The 19,246-nt window shown below is 27.1% G+C and overlaps 3 protein-coding genes across 3 annotated transcripts; all 3 read left to right on the top strand.

The window, feature by feature from the left end:
* Positions 1 to 412: 412 nt before the first annotated feature.
* Positions 413 to 4,710, top strand: LOC130951066 (aromatic aminotransferase ISS1). The gene is made up of 9 exons (XM_057879678.1): positions 413 to 596; positions 778 to 825; positions 1,475 to 1,603; positions 1,801 to 1,860; positions 2,284 to 2,440; positions 2,735 to 2,841; positions 3,058 to 3,116; positions 3,391 to 3,499; positions 3,931 to 4,710. Exons 1-9 carry the CDS (start codon positions 534 to 536, stop codon positions 4,393 to 4,395), a joined length of 1,197 nt encoding a protein of 398 aa, XP_057735661.1. The 5' UTR covers positions 413 to 533; the 3' UTR covers positions 4,396 to 4,710.
* Positions 4,711 to 5,045: 335 nt separating this feature from the next.
* Positions 5,046 to 10,737, top strand: LOC130947308 (uncharacterized). The gene is made up of 6 exons (XM_057875975.1): positions 5,046 to 5,197; positions 5,511 to 5,642; positions 6,603 to 6,674; positions 7,032 to 7,154; positions 9,252 to 9,356; positions 10,506 to 10,737. The coding sequence occupies exons 1-6, from the start codon at positions 5,104 to 5,106 to the stop codon at positions 10,589 to 10,591; spliced, it is 612 nt and encodes a 203-aa protein (XP_057731958.1). The 5' UTR covers positions 5,046 to 5,103; the 3' UTR covers positions 10,592 to 10,737.
* Positions 10,738 to 12,292: 1,555 nt separating this feature from the next.
* Positions 12,293 to 17,724, top strand: LOC130948313 (uncharacterized). The gene is made up of 6 exons (XM_057877031.1): positions 12,293 to 12,374; positions 12,865 to 13,008; positions 15,358 to 15,447; positions 15,521 to 15,640; positions 16,193 to 16,300; positions 17,555 to 17,724. Exons 1-6 carry the CDS (start codon positions 12,293 to 12,295, stop codon positions 17,638 to 17,640), a joined length of 630 nt encoding a protein of 209 aa, XP_057733014.1. The 3' UTR covers positions 17,641 to 17,724.
* The last annotated feature ends 1,522 nt before the right edge of the window (positions 17,725 to 19,246 follow it).

Genomic DNA, 19,246 nt, shown 5'->3' with positions numbered 1-19,246 from the left:
TTGCAAAGTTCATTTTTTTAAGACAAAGTTTCAATCTTTAAACCAAACACGAAAAAAAAATCACCATAGATTTTTGTGGGGTTGTTGATCAATGATCAGTGATGCAATTAGTTGGATGAAAGGTCGGCGAAGAGGAACGAGAGAAAGAGATGCACGACTTTCAGCATGTTTGGTGAATATAATATATATATATATATATATATATATATATATATAATTAATTCGTTAATTAATTTTTACAAATTAAGAGAAAAGTACCTTGGCTTTTTGAAAATAAGGGGTTGGTGTGTGAACGGTGAACTTGCGTGGCACATGAAAAGTTAACTTTCTTTTTGTTTTTAGGTGGGTCCAAGTTTTGACGTTTCATTTTCTTATTGGTTGTGACTTTGTGCTTTGTTTTTGTGTATTGAATTCACTGTTTCACTGCGAAGCCCGATTGGAATTTTAGAAGCTCTCTTTCTAGGCAAAGGATTTGGTAAGAGAGAGAGAAAGAAACAGTTGCGGTCTGTGTCTCTGAGAGAGAGGAGAGAGAGATGGGTTCGAACAGAAATCTAGCAACGAGGGCTTTGGAAACAGATATGCCGGTAATGGTTCGGGTAAATAATCTCAACTCACTCTACAAAATCTTCTCTACTTTGCTCTTTATGTTTGTGTGTCATTGGAATTCGGCATGTTGATGAGTTTTCAATGAGTGTTTTTTTTTTGTTGGTTTGTTTGTTTGACTTTTGATTTCAGAAATCAAGGTTTTGTTTTGTGTGTTCTTGTTTGTGTTTGCAGATGCAGAAATTGCTCCGAGGAGCTAAGAATTGTGTGTCTTTGGCTCAGGTATGTGTTATTTTAGTATTTGGTTTATGTGATCTGTGTTTTTTTTATTGATTTATTTTTTTTCAATGTCTGAATTATAAATTGGTCTAAACTCTATTAAAGCTTAGTTGGATAATGTGTGAGTGTTTGTTGGAAATGTAAACCATAGAGAACATTCATGTTCCTGTTCTTGTTCTTTAAAAAAGAGCTTAGAACTCCAAGGAGAATTGGTTTATGCTAGTGTTCTTTTGGGAAGTGTTTTTCAAATTTAGCTATGCATATATGACCCCTTTTGTATCTAGAAATGGAATATCAGACATGTGTTCTTAGCTCTTATTAAAACCGAAAGGCGTGTTTGGTGTTTGGTGTGGGTTTGCAAAAATGGCAGTCATTGCAAAGGGTTTGGGATCACAGCATTGTAAATCCGTTGAGAAGGCTAGAACTTTGATTATCTGGAAAGGTTGTTTATTTTGCATTTCCATGTGGCTTTTCTCATTGGAGACTAGAATTTTGCGTTTCCAAAGGCTATAAATTTCAATTTGGAGTTTACTAATCATGTTTTGGATTTTAATGATCTGACTAATTGGTATTTAATGAACTCTTGACATCTTATTTGATCCTTACTTCTATTTAACGTGTGATTCGTGATGGGGTTGTTGAACTTTTTAAGGGTGTGGTTTATTGGAAACCACCGGAGGAAGCCTTGGAGAAGGTGCAAAAACTTGTATTTGAACCTTCTATTAGTCGTTACGGTGGCGATGACGGTCTTCCTGAACTTCGAGCGGCATTAATAAAAAAGGTAAACAGAAACAATCTAGACTCTATCTTCTTCTTACCACATGTAAATGTGTCTTAACTGATTGCAACTTCTTCTTTTTGGAGTAAAACTTGGATTTCAATAAGGGTCAACTGCATATTAAGTTAGAACTGTTTTTAGTAGCTGAAATTCTTGAGAATTGGTGATCCTTCTATTAACTCCTATGCTTTCGATGGCAGTTGCGCGATGAAAACAATTTGCACAAGTCCTCGGTTATGGTTACTGCAGGTGCCAATCAGGTGATCACTTCTCAGAAATATAAATGTGTTTTATAATTTTTCCGTGACAAAAGAAAAAATCACACATAGTTAGTGAAGACAGTGCACTTTATAAGCATTTCAGCTTCCATTTGATTCCTTATGTTCATGTGTATAAGCATTTGAAATGCTTCTTGCTTCATGTAAAAATACTATCTACAATTACCATAGTATAAGGTGCTTCTCTTCCCTTCAACTACCATTGGTTGTTTGATTTTCTAATCTATATATTCCTCTTAAAACTTCACCATTCCTATATTTAGCAGCTTTCTTGGCATAGACTAAAATTGTATGAGTTTTGTAAATCTTAGGCTTATCTCCAATGTGGTGTCTTATTTTGTTTACATAATCAGTATTGTTTGCATACAGTATTGTGGTACTCATTTCCAAACATATGCAGTGCAGGCATTTGTTAATCTAGTTCTTACTCTCTGCGATGCGGGGGACTCGGTGGTTATGTTTGCCCCTTACTACTTCAATTCATACATGTCCTTCCAGATGACGGGCGTTACCAATATACTAGTTGGTCCTGGTAAACCAGAAACACTTTATCCTGATGCAGGTAAGATGCTGCATGATCCAGTTACTGCAATTTGTTTTTTTGTTAACTATATTATTGATCCTATCAGTAATTTGATGGACTAGCTCTGGATTTATTGAATTCTAGAAAAGATTGACAAACTAGGAACCAATATGCTAAAATGTCACACATGCTTAATTATCCCACTTTGGTTTTAAGTTTTTGTGGAATACATTTATTGCTAAATCCTTGAAGCATATCATACAACATTGTCCTGTTTAATAGTTCAATGGTTTCTTTGTTTTGGCCATTTATTTTAATTTTGTTGATTTTCAGATTGGTTGGAAAGAATTTTATCAGAAACTAAACCTGTCCCAAAGCTTGTCACCGTCGTAAATCCTGGCAATCCATCCGGTACCTATATTCCAGAGTCTCTTCTTAAGGTCTCTCTCTGTCTCTCAATGTTGTTTTTAAGAATTTTTTGTTCAAGTTTTATTTCTACTGCCTCTTTTTCATTCCTCCTATGAAGGCAATCAACCTATCTTTGAATATTTTGTATGATCTTAAAACTAAAAGTTGTTTCGTTTTCGATCATTTCTATTTGTTTTACTTTTTCTGAAAATTTCTGAGCAAGCAGTATTTCTTTTTTAATTGGCCAGAGGATTTCAGATCTCTGCAAGAATGCTGGCTCTTGGCTTATTGTTGACAACACATATGAGTAAGTTTTTTAAGTTATTTTCACCTTCATATATATATGAAAGGAAAATTAAATAAGAAAGAAGTCTCAGATATATGTTTATGAAATTATGATATATTCTGCTTATTAATATGTAAGATCCTGGTACCATTGCAGTAGAATATAGGGTAAAGAATAGAAGAAGACAGAACAGAACATGAGGGGCTGCACTTGGCATGCACAAATTTTATTGTATTTATGGATCTTAGTCTTCCTTATGGTACTTCATTTTGTTTAAAATAAAATATACATACAGGTACTTCATGTATGATGGTCTAAAACACTCTTGTGTTGAGGGAAATCACATTGTTAATGTTTTCTCTTTCTCAAAAGCTTATGGGATGATGGGATGGCGCGTCGGATATGTAAGTAAACTCTTTCAATCTCTTCATTCTTGTACCATTGGATGCTGTAGAAATGTAGATAACCAGTGCTCTCTAGTTGGATTTATGATATTGATATTCCTTGATGCTTGTTTGGCAACGGAGATAGTCATTTTTTCAAGGCAAAGAAGACATTTAGGTGTCTTTCTATGTCTCCTTATCCTAAGACAGTTACCAAACAAGGCCTAACGGCCGAGTGCATTGACAAGCGAGCCGTACTCCTAATCGAGCAATGTGACAAATGTTTAGAGGATTCCCCAAGTCTTTAAATTTTTTTTTGGTCTAGATTGTGTTTCTTTCCCTATAGTTGATACAACTTTTTGATTGCATATTACATTAACTTTGCTCATGAATCTTTTTCAAAAAAAAAAAAGTTATAATCTCTACTAATTTTTATCTTTTATCTATTGTAGATAGCATATCCATCTGAAGTAGAAGGACTTGCTGATCAACTTTTCAAAGTACAAGACAACATTCCCATCTGCGCTTCCATAATTTCGCAACACCTTGCCCTCCACTCCTTAGAAATGGGACCTGAGTGGGTTACAGAACGCGTCAAGACTCTTGTTAAGAACAGAGAAATAGTCCTAGAAGCTCTCTCCCCTCTTGGAGAGGGTTCTGTGAAGGGAGGAGAAGGTGCTATTTACTTGTGGGCGAAGCTTCCTGAAGGACATGGTTACGATGACTTTGAAGTCGTTCACTGGCTAGCTAATAGACATGGGGTCGCCGTGATCCCTGGAAGCGCTTCCGGTTCGCCTGGTAATCTTAGAATCTCGTTTGGAGGCTTGATAGAGAGCGAATGCAGAGAAGCGGCCGGAAGGTTGAAGAGAGGATTGGAAGAATTGGTTAAGCATGGCTTGGTGAAGGAGCAAGAGTGAAACTTGTAGCAAATCTCTATAGAAAAAGAAAAGAAAGAAAGAAAATGTATACTAAAGGAGAAAACAGAAGAAAGAAAGAAGGTCCATTTTGCAAGTGAAACAAAAAGCTTGCAATTGCTGCAATTTGAATAAGAAGGTTGTAGCCTTGTAGGTTTGCAAGGTTTTTTAAATTTAATCTTTGTATTTTGATTTTGATATTAAAAAACAGTGATTCAGTTCAAGATAGATCCATATGCAGATGCAATGCACTTGTTTTTGTACTCATTGAATTCAGTTCAAGGTTCATAAAAGTATTATTTTCCCTTCTATTTATTATTATTTTTTCTAAGTTTTTGTGTTGAAAAAAAATATTGGAGATAAAACAATGAAAATTTCAAATTACATAAAACATATAAATATTAAAATATATAATTTATGTGTATATTTAGAGTAACCAAAGTGAACTTTAACCTTAAACAAAAATATTTTCTTGATATTGTAAACACTGATTAAGCTCTCTTCATAGTCTCCAAATTATATTTAATTATAATCTAGTTTGGCATATTAAGATTACTTTCCTTGATATTGTAAACACTGATTAAGCTCTCTCTCTATATATATAATGGAAACAATTCTTCATAGATGAAACCGAATACTAATTATAAGTTTCTCTCATGAAATTAAACTACAATAATATTTCTCTTCTTCCTTAATTTCTTCCTAATAATAATGGGAACATTCAAATGCAGAGTTTTCTCTGTTGTTCCATTTTATCTCTTCTTATTGACTCTCTTCACTTGCAACCATTCTTCTGCTTCGGAAGGTATACATACACTTAATATTATAATATATATAGTATTTGGTGGAAATTCAGATGTAGATAACTTCATGTGAAATTGATATAACTGAGAATCGTTAGATGATAATTTAGTCAAACCTATCAAATCATTTTACGATTCTCAACTATCAACTTCACATGAAATTAACTGCACTGAATTTCTATCATATTTTACAACAAAAATTAATATAATATGTTTTATATTCTAGTTATTTTATAGTCGATGTGAGTAATTAATAACTAATTTTAGTATAAATAAAACATAATTGTTGTAATTTCTTTTGGTGGTTGCGTGCAGATGAATGCAAAACAGCATTTTGTGGGATGGGAACATGCCATGAAACATGGGCAGGTTTCGAATGCGATTGTAAGCATGGTTGGTCGAAGATTCAACTTGGTCCCTTCTCATCTCCTTGTGTTATTCCTAATTGTGAGTCATCTTCTTAATTAATTACTTTAATTCCTTTTAATAAAACAAAGGTGAAAATTCAGGTACAGTGTAAACTTCATATAAAGTTAACTACACCTAAGTTTCTTCCTAAAACAATTATATAATTAAAAAAGAAAAGAAATTTTACTAACATGTCTAGTTTGATAATTTTTGTTATGAATAATAGTGAAGAGAATTGTTTAGCTTTTATAAAATCTATCAAATAAATATCACTTTTAAACCAAGTTGGGTTGGTCTAGTGGTTAGACCACTAGTCCGCTTAAGCAAGTGTTGGGGGTTCGAATCCCGCCTTGTGCATGCAGCAACCCATTGGGTTAGCCAGCGGCAAATCCTTAAATGGAGTTTAGTACCGCGGCGGATTAGTCCTTGGCCTGCCGGGTTGGGGGATACCGTGGAACCCAAAAAAAAAAATATATCACTTTTAAATCGTTTTATATAATATTCACTACATTAAAATTATTAATGCAAAGATATAATCCACGTAAACAGATAAGACCAAGGAATAAATAAATAAATAAATAAATAAATTTGAGTTTCTCGTCTTCATCGACTCATCTACCTTTGTATTTATCACCATATCTCTCTATTTCTTGTCTGCTAGCATTGTCTCAATGTCTCTCTGTGTTGGATAATTGGATTTATAGTTTATACAATATATAGCTAAATTTCATTTATTTTAATACAATAATAGTCCACATTATACATTTATACATTTCCATCAAATTAATGTTTAAAAGGATTAGAGTATTGCAACTATAATACTATATGTACATGTAACGAATCATATTTAAATAACTATCCAAAATAAATAGTTTTATATGATTATGATTATATATACCTATGGTTAAAAAAAAAAGTTTAAAAGTTTGCATTAATTATTAGGTGTAATTAAACAAATAAACAAATTAGTGAATATGTTAATGTGGATAAGAGGTGCAGGTACCTTTGATAGCCAATGTCATGTACCTCTTCCATTTCTTCCTCCAGCTCCTGCTCCTCCTTCTCATAAATGTAAGTTCATAATCAATTTATTTATATTTATTCTACACATTATTATTATTATTATTATTATTATTATTATTATTACCTCAAGTAGTTAAATAATTTGCTGTATATGTATACTATTATATATGTTCACTGTTAAACCAATTTAGATTAGCTGAATTTTAGTTTACCCGTTTGTTTAAACAGTTTTAAAAAATTTAAATGTTTCTTTGTATATATAATAAAGTAATATATCACATAACTAATTTGAGTTAGTCGAATAATCAGTTTATTTGTCCACTTATATAAATATCAGAGATTTAAATCCTACCTTATGCATGGAGCATTCAAAACGGATTTGGTAACAATTGTTTTATGTGGCAGCTAGTTGTTTTTATTGTGGAGAGGGAACGTGTGAGGAAAAAGGGTTATTGAACGTTGTATGTCATTGCAATGAAGGCGCCGCCAATCTCTTCAACGATCCACACTTCCCTTGCTTTCCCAAATGTAATCAATTTTATTAACTGCTTTTCAATTTCTTACTATACGTATTATCACTTTCTTTTATTATTTTCCCCCTTTTTAAAATATTGGATAAAATACATCATTAAACCAATTTCAATTTAGTCACAAAAAAAAAAACCAATTTCAATTTAATATTACACAATTTATCTTAATAAAAAAACATTACATAAATCTACTCAATTACTTTTCTGTGTAAACTGAATGAATCACACTAAATTTAATTCTTTATGTAAATTTAATCAACTTATTTTAATTTATGCATGTTATCTTAGTAAATCTAATTACTCTATTCGATTTATATATGCATATATACTGTCTTAGTAAATTTAATCACTCTATTTCGATTTACTAAAACATCATGCATGCATAAATCGAAATAGAGTGATTAGATTTACTAGAACAGCATTCATGCATACATAAATCGAAACAAGCTGATTAGATTTACATAGAGAACTAAAATACACAAAAACATATTTTTGGCATTTAAAAAAATTTAATAAATTTCACTAATAATTTAAGTTCAACTAGAATTTAATTTTGGAAAAAAAAATTCAAATTTCGAACCCATAATAAATTTCTACATGTTTCACGCACTATTGCTCATAGCTGGTATTCACACAATAGTAGCATCATCTTCAACCTTTGGATGGGTGATTATATCCGATTTATGATTCAACCAGTAAAAAACGGGCCGACAATCATATCTCTTTTATTTTTCATGTTCTGGTGTTCAAATATATTTTTCGGCCAAAAAATTTTGAATTTTTTTTAATAAGAATAACAAGATACAGGTTCACCATTGAAACTTAAATTTTCATTGTAATAAAGGTTAAACAAATATTTTAGAATAAAATAACTTCTTCAACAAATTCATTCTGATCTACATTCAAATAAACAAAATTTCTGCTTAAAAGAAACAAAAAAAAAAAAATGCAATCAAGGTACGGTGAGCAACAGCAAAAAAATCGACCTCCAAAAAGATTAAAGTTGTTATATTTATTTCTTTCATTAGAATAAAATTCTTTTCAGTTTTAACTAAAAAATAATTAAAATAATAAAACACATAAATCAAAATAATTTAAATAATAAAACACATAACTAAATTTAATTAATCAACCTGTTTTAATTTATGCATGCATGCTATCCTAATAAATTTAATTACCTTGTTTTGATTTATTAGGACAGTATGCATGCTTGCATAAATTAAAACAGAGTGATTAGATTTATTAGTACAACATGCATGTATATATAAATCGAAACAGAATGATTAAATTCACTTAGAGAGCTAAATCTAGTCTGACTCGTTCAATTTACATAGAAAGATAATTAAAGAGAAATCCATGTAATATTTTTTTATTTGAGTAAATTGTGTAATATTAAATTAGGTTTGATTTAATTGTATATTTTACCCTAATATTTTTGTCCACAAATAAAGAATAATATTAATTTGAACTTAATTGTTTGAAATAAATAAAATTAGTTGTATATATATAGATATATTCTAAAATGTCTATAATTCTGTGCTACGATGACTATAGTAATTTAAAAAATATTATTAAAATTAAAATAAAATATTTTTTATTATTTAATTTCACTATATTTTTTAATATATATATTACTAAAATATAAAAAGAATATCACTTTAATTTTAACAATATATTTATATTGCAAATTTTATATATATATATATATATATATATGGATAATTTTCTTTATTTATATAATTTTAATCAACCGCTACATATATATACTAATAATGTTATATATACATTTATTAATTTTCTTAGTATGTATGTTTTTTATTTTTGAACAAGATGACGATGACGATATGATAAATTTTACACTGGAAATCAATCAATAATTCATGTAATAAATCCAAAGTTCTTTTTTTTTGTAATATCAAGCTAAGGTAATGCAAATTATTAATTATTTTTGACGTAAACACGTCACTAAAATTATTATTATTATGATGAATTCCCACACAGATATTACTAATATATATCATTATATGGCTACACAGTTTTGCAATGTATTTTTATGATGAATATCATTAATTAGTTAACATGAAATATGTTGAAGGTGCTATAAGAGCAAATTGTAGTGATGGAATTGATCTTGGCTTCGGAAGTGATCCACCGCCATCACCACCACCACAACAATCTGGCTCCCCTGGATTTTCCGGCGGTAAGCACTTCACTTTGATACCAAATTTACTTTTAATATTTTTAATGCAATGTGCCCGGTTAAAAATATAAAGGATGGTATGTATAATTTATTAATCTCTATCGTAAAATTATTTCTTTTAAAAAATTAAGTTGATAAGAGGAGATATATGAATTCTTATAATTTTTAATACATTTTTTTATGTAAGAGTCTGAATTTTTTTATTAGTCTTATGCTATTTTTTTTTTCAACAAAAAAGAATTCTAAACTTTTAAATCATACAAATTTTAATATTATGTCATAAAATTATTTATCTAAAAAATTTAATCTAATAGAAAAAATACATAAATAATTATATATTTAACAATCTTAAAATTATTATTATGTATTATATATTAGACGGATTCAATATAAACAAGAAAGAAAACAACAAAACTTTCAAACAGATTATTTTGTTGTTTTAACTGTTGAGAATATTATTATGGGTTACTTACTCTGTTGGTTTCTATAGTTTCGCAGAATTTTTAATTAGATTTTTATATATTTTTTTTAATTGGGTTCATGTACTAAATTTTTTTTTTCAATTAGGTCTCTTTTAACAGTAATTGATTTAATTATACAAGGATCCAATTAAAAAAAATGGTGCAGGAATCCAAATAAAAGGAAAAAAATATAAAAATCTAATTAAAAATAAAATTTGGTGTAAAGACTCAATGAAAAGGAAAAAAAATTATAAAAACTTAAGTGAAAATTTTGCAAAACTATAGAAATCAACAGAGTAATTAAATCTATTATTATATATGTGTTTAGTTTATCACTTAGTGTTAAAAATGAATGGACTTAGTTAGCAGTTATCATTAGTCTCTAAATAATTCAAGATTTTAGGCATTAAACACCCCCTCCCCAAAAAAAAAATATAGGAGAGTTTAGATACTTATAATAAATTGAATTTTATTCGTATTATTTTTGGAATATATATATATATATTGCTATAGTCTCTAAATAATTCAAGATTTTAGGCATTAAACACCCCCTCCCCAAAAAAAAAATATAGGAGAGTTTAGATACTTATAATAAATTGAATTTTATTCGTATTATTTTTGGAATATATATATATATATATATATATATATTATTGCATTGATGGAGTTTTGGTATATGTAACAACAGGGTCAGGTGAAATGCCGAACAGCTCAAGGGAACTCCATAAACTAACTACCATGGTGTTGGCAACAATATTTCTAAATTGGATTTAAATTTGTATTAACAAATAAATTAGTAAAAGTAAAATTCCATTTGTTTCAATAATCTTATGACTGAATATGAGAAAGGTGTGATCCAACAAGGTTGAAAGAGGCAAAATCATATCTTGATTTTTTGTCAAGAGCTTAACACTATTCTTAATCAAAATCATTATTATTCGCTGCAAACAGAAAAGCTATAAAAAGAAAAAGAATGGGAATATCCAAATTTAGAATGTCTAAGACAAATGACATCTTGAAGAAGTTGCATTTTTATTTTATTGTAAAAAATTATCAAGGACGTATCTAAAAAATTTAATATGGACGGATCAAATTTTAGATAAAAAGAGTAAACACCCAACTCGGTCCTTGTCCATTTTTACGAAGGACAAAGTGATCTCTGTCCAAAAAAAAGGGACACTTTGACCCTTAACTTTTTTATTTTAGGACAATATGATCCCTTTGTTAAAAAAGTTATTTAAATAATAATAAAAATTAGTTTTGTGAGAGTTTTATTTGTATTTTGTGGGGATTTTAAACCTCCACAAACTATTAATAAGTTTGTTTTTGAAAAAATTCCTTCACCAATGGTGGTTAAGTGAAGAAAAACTATCAATGAAAATGATGTCACAAAAAAATAGTAATTATAGTACAAATACTTTTTAAAAGAAAAAAATAACATCGAATAAGAAATGAAAAAAGAAAACTTTAATATTGATAATATTGGTATTAACGATGATGATAGTAGAGGAGATAATGATAATAATAAATCAATAAAAATAATAGAAGTAGGAGCCATAATAATGAGAATGAAGAAGATAGTGGTAGTAGTGGTAGTAATTAGCTATATTACTGAAAATAATTTTGTGAAGGTTTAAAACTCCCACAAAATACAAATAAAACCTCCCACAAAACCAATTTTTATTATTATTTAAATATTTTTTTAACAGATGGATCGTATTGTCCCAAAATAAAAAGGTTGAGGGTCGAAATGTCCCTTTTTTTTATAGGGATCGCTTTGTCCTTTATGAAAATGGACAAGGATCGAATTGGATGTTTACTCCAAATTTTTTGTATGTGATCTATCTACTAAAAATTTTATTCATTATCTTGATATATAGATAATTTTAGTTGCGAAAAAAAAACCTTATTTGATATGAGCGGCATTTTACATACTGCAGAAAATACCCCATTATACATATTGTATTTTGAATTTTTCACGGATTAAGAAAAAGAATTTTTTTTGTCTATTTTCTTATTTCACAAATTACGAAAAATATGACTTTCTAATTTTTTGTTCGTTGCGAAAAACAGACCAGTCCAGATATATATATAAATTATCCTAACTATCCATTTTGATAAATTACACCAACTATAAAAAATTATTTAAAAAGTTAATTTCTGTGCATACAAAAATCCTTTCAAATATAAATATATTTTTCACTCCAAAATTTTCTGATATTTTTTTCTTGTTTTTTAATTGAGCGTTCGGTCAAGGATATATTCTCATAGTTTCCAAATTATATTTAATTATAATCTAGTTTGACATATTCAGATTACTTTTCTTGATATTGTAAAAATGGATTAAGATTTAAGAGCTCTCTATACATAATGCTGAAACAGTTCTTGATAGATGAAAATCGCTTACACATTATAATTTTCTCTCATCAAACTATAATATTTCTCTCCTTCCTTAATTTCTTCCTAATAATAATAATGAGAACCTTCAAATGCAGAGATTTGGCTGTTGTTTTCTTAGTAACTCTCTTCACTTGCAACCATTCTTCTACATCCCAAGGTATACATATACTTAACATTTTAACATATATAGAGTATTTGGCTAATTTATTTATAGCTGTTGGAATTGAATTGGTTATTTTGATTAATAGTGTAAGGAGACATACAAATGATTTTAATTTAATGGTTTGTTTCTGTATATGCATAGTAGTTTATATTACAAGCTAAGTCCCATATTTTAAAGATAAAGTCTTTGAAAAATTTAGAAGTGTGAGTTATCTTATGAGCTGTTTTATTATTTTGTATATAATTAAAAAAAAAACATACATAATACATAGAAAAAAATAATTTTAATTCAATTTATAGGATATATATTACTATAAGACACGTGAAAAATTGCGGCAGTTTTTTTGGAGATTTGTGATAGTTTTTAACCGTCACAAAACAGCATACCAACAATATAAATAAATTATTTTATGCATAACTGATTAATAGCCAAATATTAGTATAAATATATTATAAGTGTAATTTATTTTGGTGGGTGTGTGCAGATATAGATATATGCCAAGTGGTATTTTGTGGGGTGGGAAGATGCCATGAAACAAGAGAATTTCCAGGTTACAGATGCGATTGTAAGCGTGGTTGGTCGAAAATTACTCTTCCTACTATCTCATCTGCTTGCATTGTTCCTAACTGTGAGTCATCTTCTTAATTAATATCCCTTTTAATACAACAATTATATATTTTGTTAATATATTTTAGTGGAAAATCTGGCACTAACAATTACTTCGAAAAGACTACGAAACTCTTAACAAATAAAAATACTCAATTCAGCGGCTCTTAAACTTTATTTTTATGAGATTGATTAGTCTCTGTATAAAAAAAAATATATATATTGACACAAAAATTAATTAGTTCTATAAAAATAAAGTTCAGGAGCTGAGTTGAATATTTTTTTTTTTGTTAAGAATCTTATTGTTTTTCGAAATAATTGTCAAAACCCGTTTAGAATTTTTCTCTATTTTTAGTGAGAAGAGAATTGTTTAGCATTTGTAAAATCTATCATATAAATATCACACTTAAATCGTTTTATAAGACTCACTCACATTAAAATTGTTGATGCAAAGATATAATCCACGTGAATAAATAAAAGCGAGGAAAGGAAAAAAAATGAGTTTCTCGTTTCACAAAATAAAAGCACGTTAATTTTGCGGGGTTTTTTTTTTTTTAATTTGCGACGATTTTTAACTTCTGTAAATAATTGCGTTACGACAATTTAATAAACCGATGAAGTTAAATATCTTGCAAAATAATTACAACGGTTTTTTATTCTTTTACTATTTAAAATAAAAATTACTGTTGATAAAATTTTTAACAAAATAAAAGATATTTTTTATTTTTAAAATTAAATTTATAAGACTTTTTTAAAATTTCTGTTAACAAACTCCTACAATCAGGGACGGATTTAAGGGAGCAAGTAGTGGCCTTGGCTCCCCAACAAATTTTAAAAGCTCATATACTATTATAATAGATATTTTATATAGAATAAAATTTATAATGTAATGATAGTAAAAAGAATTATTATTTTTGTTAATGAGCTATAGTTTATATGGCATAGTCTTTTCATACTCAATTAAGAGGTCGCGGGTTCGAGTCTCTTTATTTTTGGTAAAAAAAAAGAGTTATTATTCTTTATGTAATAGGGTTTAAATTTTTCTACATATATTTATATTATTTATATTTTTTATTTAATTCAATTTTTTTATATTTTTTTCTTAAGATTAATTTTAACATTTATAATTATATAAAAATACTTTAATATTATTTATAATAATATTATTTTTTTCTAATTTTATTTAGTTATTTTTTTATTCCTTTTTAATTAATTTTTACTCTATTATTATATAAAAATACTTTAATATATTTTAAATTTACGTAACAAAATTGTTAGTACAATTAACTTATATTATTTTATGTCATATTTCTTAATGATATAAAACATAAAAATATAATTTATCGTCACATAAATACTTAATAAAGTAAATTAATTAATAAAATATTTAAAAATATATAATTTTATATTTCATTAGATATAAAACCATAAAAAATTATGAAAAAATTATAAAAATTGAGATAATTTTTTTATTTATTAATTTTTTAAATTAAAAAATTAATTATAATTATATCTATTATTAAATATATAATATTATATTTAATTATATAATATTTTAATTTTTGACTCCTCTATTCTTTGATTTTTGGATTTGTCCCTACCTACAATATAATTTTTTTTGGTAAGATCTTCGTCGACCTCACCTATTATTTCTATCACTTTATTTTGTATTTATCACCGATATGATGAGTTAATTGAGGCGATTCTAGAATGAATTTTGGTGAAGGCTACTTCACTCCAACCAAAAATCCACCTCAATTAAAATTTACTCTACAACAAATTGAATACTCGTCATGGGAGAATGGATATAATAAAAAATTATCCACATGATCGCTCTGGGGCGGAAGTTAATGTTGGAAATGGGAGGTAATAAGGCCCTCAAATTAAAAACTTTAATGTATAAGGATCATTAATTTTTATATTATTTTTTTTATTTTAAACTTTTTTTAGAGTTATATATTTGTATTAGTCTCTTAAAAATTGCTTTAGTCCCGCCTCTGCATGTAATGAAATATTTATTTTCTAAAAAAGTATCAAATATTAAAAAATAAGTACTCTATTTTTATTTTTGATTATTTATTCAAAGAATAAAATGTTTTTTTATGATTCAAAAATTCTTTAATTAGTTTTTAATTCATTTATAGGAATGACTTAGACCAATAATAAGAGCAATCATATAAAATGACAAAACACCACATTCAACTCAAAACTTTAAAACATCAAATTAATGAGTCTTTTATCTTATAAACTCCTCACTCTTTTTTACTTTTTTTGATATGGGACTAACTCCTCACACTTACAACACTAACAATATCTTCTCATCTTATATTATCTCACTTGATTTTTTCTCAAAATCTCTCCGGAATTGCAGGTACCATTGATAGGCAATGTCATATACTACCTGTTCCTCTTCCATTTCCTCCAGCTCCCTCTCCAACGCAGCTTCATGATCGCTCTGAATGTAAGTTCATCATCATCATCAGTTATTTCCTCAAACTTGAAGGTTTATTTATTTTAATTGTTTTATATGACAGCTTGTTTATTTTGTGGAGATGGAGAGTGTGAGGCAAAAGGCTTATACAACACTGTATGTCACTGCAATCAAGGTGCCGCCAATCTCCACAACAATCCACTCTTCCCTTGCTTCCCCAAATGTAACTTTTTCATTTATCACTACACTTACTTATTATTACTTTCTTTTATTATTTTCTCTATTTTTAAATATTTGTCAAAAAATTAAAATAATTTAATTTTTATGTATTGTTTCGATAAAATAACTTTACGCATACATTTAATCACATAACGTTATATCATTAAAAATAACTGTTATTGTTATTAATTATATGAATGGTCATCTAAAAGAACAGATATAATTTATTATATAAAATATTTTTTACTATTAATACATTAAAATTAAACTCAAATTAAAAATAATATTAATTATATTTTAATAAGAATATTAACTTAGTTGTAAGTTAAATAAATATCAACTGCATATATATATATATATATATATATATATATATATATAAAAGAGTAACTTTTTCTATTCATATATTTTTAATTAACCACTGCATATCAATATTATATTAATTATTTAATTTATCACACTTCGTTCTTAATATGTATTTTTTAAAAATATTTTGATTTTTCTTTTACATAAATATTACGTCACTAAAATTATCTTTATGAGGAGTGTGTTGTAGGTGCTATGAGAGGAAATTGTAGTGATGGAGTTGATCTTGGCTTCGGAGATCCACCGCCATCACCACCACCTCAACAATCTGCCTCCCCTCCTCCTCGAACTTCCGGCGGTAAGTACTTTGCTTTTATCAAACAAATTTAATTTTAGAGTAAATATCACATTCGGTTCCTGACAATAATTTCGAAAAGACAATGAGATCCTTAAGAAAAAAAAAAACACTTAATCCGGTTCTTAATCTTTTTTTATTGGACTGATTAGTTTTCGTGCCAAAAAAAATAATATTGATTTTTTTTTTGCATAGGAGTCTCGTTATCCTTTCGAAATAATTATTAGGGACCGAATTAGATAATTTTTATGTCAAAGGCCTCGTTGTCTTTTGAGATAATTGTCAGGGACTATTTTAAATTTTTTCTTAATTTTAATATTTTTAATGCAATGCACGCTGTTAAAAAAATAAAAGAAAAATGTCTTGATTTTTTTACTTTCTTTCAAAAAAGCAGGGGATGATTATGTATTTATCTATTTATTTAATTGCACAAAACAATAAATTGGAATGCATAGTCACTTATGAATGTTAAAATTATTATTATGTATATATTACACGGATTTGATAAAAACTAAAAAGCAACAAGAACATCACAAAAGTTTCTAACAGTTTATTTTGTTGTTATTACGGTTGAGTAGAATATTATTATATATATATATATTTATTAAAAATATAATTATTTTATGTATTCTATTAATTTAAATATTTAAAATAAGTAATTTTACGATATAATATTAAAAATATTATAACTAAAAGATCTAAAATTCGAATTATGTTAAAAAAAATTTGCTTATGGTAAAAATAAAGCCTATACAAAATATAAAAAAATATATATTAAAAATATAATTATTTATATATATTTTTTATCAATTTAAATTTTTGAGACACCGCACTATAAAAAATTGGCAAATAGCAGTGGACATTTAGTAGCGGTTTTTAAAAACCGACACTAAATAAAATCTAGCGACGGTTGCTGCGACAAATCAGAGAGGAGCTACCAAAAGCTTCTCATTTTATAGTAATGTTGTTTTAACTGCCACAAAATATCGATTTTCAAATGTAATATTCACTCTTTTTGCAACAATTTTCTCTCAACTGCTGCAATATATTTTTAATTCAAATTTTTTTACTTAAACGTTGCCTTATAAAATATACTTAACTTCTCATTATTAAAATTGAATGGATTTAATTAATGCTTAGTCTCTAATAAACTGAATTATGTTCGAATTATTTTTGGATTAAAGTTATATATATATATGTATATATATATATATATATATATTATTGCATTGATGGAGTTTTGGTATGTAACAACAGGGTCAGGTGAAATGCTGAACAACTCAAGGGAACTCCTCCATAAACTAGTAGCTACCATGGTGTTGACAACAATATTTTTAATTTAGATTTAAATTTATATTCAAAATATTCCATTTTTCCAAGAACATTATTGTCCATTATTCGACCAGCCGAATCTAAAGTGCAGCGAACTATTCATAACTGTCATACATAACGAGTATTACTGAATTCTCTAGAGAGGTCTCCGTGTTTCTATTTTATCAACTTTATGTGTTTTTTTTTTTTTTTTCAAAAGTCAAATTATTACTATATATGATAATATAAACAATTATATGTTCCTTTCCTTTCTTAGCTTTTCACCGATATTAAATTATAGTATCAAATAATGTGTTATATCTCCCTTTTTTAAATTTTGGCTATATTACAAAGAGTAGTAGAAAGAATAAAAAAGGATGAGAATTGAATGGTGACCGTTTCGGCTCATTTTTTTATATTGATTAAATATATATGTAATAAAGTAAAAAATAAAAAAGAACAAGTATAAAAAATAAATAATTAAAAATTATAAAACTTGTATTAAAATATACAAAAAATTTACAAGAGTTTGAATAAAAAAATAAATTAAATAACAGAAATAAAAAATAAAATTGAAGCTATCGAAATAAAAATGAAGTTTTTAATATTTATATGGACTTATGACTTATGTTTTTGTAAGTCAGTGTGACTAGAAATTTTTAAAGTGAGTAAATGTGTATGTGAATAAATAGAACTCCTCAAACTTATTGAAACTAATCTTATTTATAGAGAAAAATTATAAACTAATTGGTATAATCTTGGATTTCAAATAAATTTATACTTCAAGTAGTTTTAGATCTTAAACAAATTTAGACAGTAAACATAAAGTAACTTGACCACCAAACCTAGCTTATTCTTATTTTTTTCGACCATAGTGTGTTTCATGTATATATGATTTATTTGACTTTAACTAACGAATTTTTTCTGGCATCGACCATTTGTGCCAAATTTTTTGCACAACAAAATACACCTTAAAGTTTTGGATGACTTCAATTTTGATGAAGAAGCATTGGAAATTTTGAAATTGTCTCTAAACTCAATTTAAAGTAGTAGAATTGATTTTCGTCTTATATATCAGTTTTTACAAGTATGTTTATTTTAACTGTTTGTATATTATATACTTCTGTTTTTCTCTTTTGCAATACACAAAAAAATACATAATTATATTTAATTTTGATTTTCTTTATTGAATCAAAAAGTCTAATAAATTTTTACTAACTTTAAAGTATATATATTTTACTTTGAGTATGTTGATGTTAAACTGAATTTTTTTATTTTATCATGGTATTAATAATAAACTTCTCAAATTCAACAAAATTTGAGGTAGCAAAGATTTTTACTTTTAATAACTCTTTTATTTAAAAATACTTTATCTTCGACAAAATTAAGAGATTGAGAGTTTAAGACATAAATATTAGAATTATATATGCAACCAAAATATTTAATTTACACTCTATATGTCGGTATACCCCTCCCATTTTGTTATTTTAAAAATGGGGAGTGCTAGGGAAACAATAAAAATTTTAAACAACATGAATAATTACCAATCAAATAAAAATACACTATATCCTAATTTAATACTACTAATTAAATTTATTCTTTTAATCCTATTAATTCACATTATTTACAGATTATTCA

This window comes from Arachis stenosperma, chromosome 9 (assembly GCF_014773155.1).
Source record: "Arachis stenosperma cultivar V10309 chromosome 9, arast.V10309.gnm1.PFL2, whole genome shotgun sequence".
Lineage (NCBI taxonomy): Eukaryota > Viridiplantae > Streptophyta > Magnoliopsida > Fabales > Fabaceae > Arachis > Arachis stenosperma.
The sequence above is the reverse complement of the archived record's forward strand: the minus strand, read 5'-3'. Positions and strand labels throughout refer to the sequence as shown.

What these genes read in the sequence shown, in the direction of transcription:
- LOC130951066 (XM_057879678.1), top strand. Translation starts at nt 534, where the DNA reads ATGGGTTCGAACAGAAATCTAGCAACGAGGGCTTTGGAAACAGATATG. An exon ending in ATTGTGTGTCTTTGGCTCAG is followed by an intron (nt 826 to 1,474) that starts GTATGTGTTATT and finishes GAACTTTTTAAG; the next exon opens with GGTGTGGTTTATTGGAAACC. An exon ending in TGGGATGGCGCGTCGGATAT is followed by an intron (nt 3,500 to 3,930) that starts GTAAGTAAACTC and finishes TATCTATTGTAG; the next exon opens with ATAGCATATCCATCTGAAGT.
- LOC130947308 (XM_057875975.1), top strand. Translation starts at nt 5,104, where the DNA reads ATGGGAACATTCAAATGCAGAGTTTTCTCTGTTGTTCCATTTTATCTC. An exon ending in CCATTCTTCTGCTTCGGAAG is followed by an intron (nt 5,198 to 5,510) that starts GTATACATACAC and finishes GGTTGCGTGCAG; the next exon opens with ATGAATGCAAAACAGCATTT. An exon ending in TCCTTGTGTTATTCCTAATT is followed by an intron (nt 5,643 to 6,602) that starts GTGAGTCATCTT and finishes TAAGAGGTGCAG; the next exon opens with GTACCTTTGATAGCCAATGT.
- LOC130948313 (XM_057877031.1), top strand. Translation starts at nt 12,293, where the DNA reads ATGAGAACCTTCAAATGCAGAGATTTGGCTGTTGTTTTCTTAGTAACT. An exon ending in CCATTCTTCTACATCCCAAG is followed by an intron (nt 12,375 to 12,864) that starts GTATACATATAC and finishes GGGTGTGTGCAG; the next exon opens with ATATAGATATATGCCAAGTG. An exon ending in GCTTCATGATCGCTCTGAAT is followed by an intron (nt 15,448 to 15,520) that starts GTAAGTTCATCA and finishes TTTATATGACAG; the next exon opens with CTTGTTTATTTTGTGGAGAT.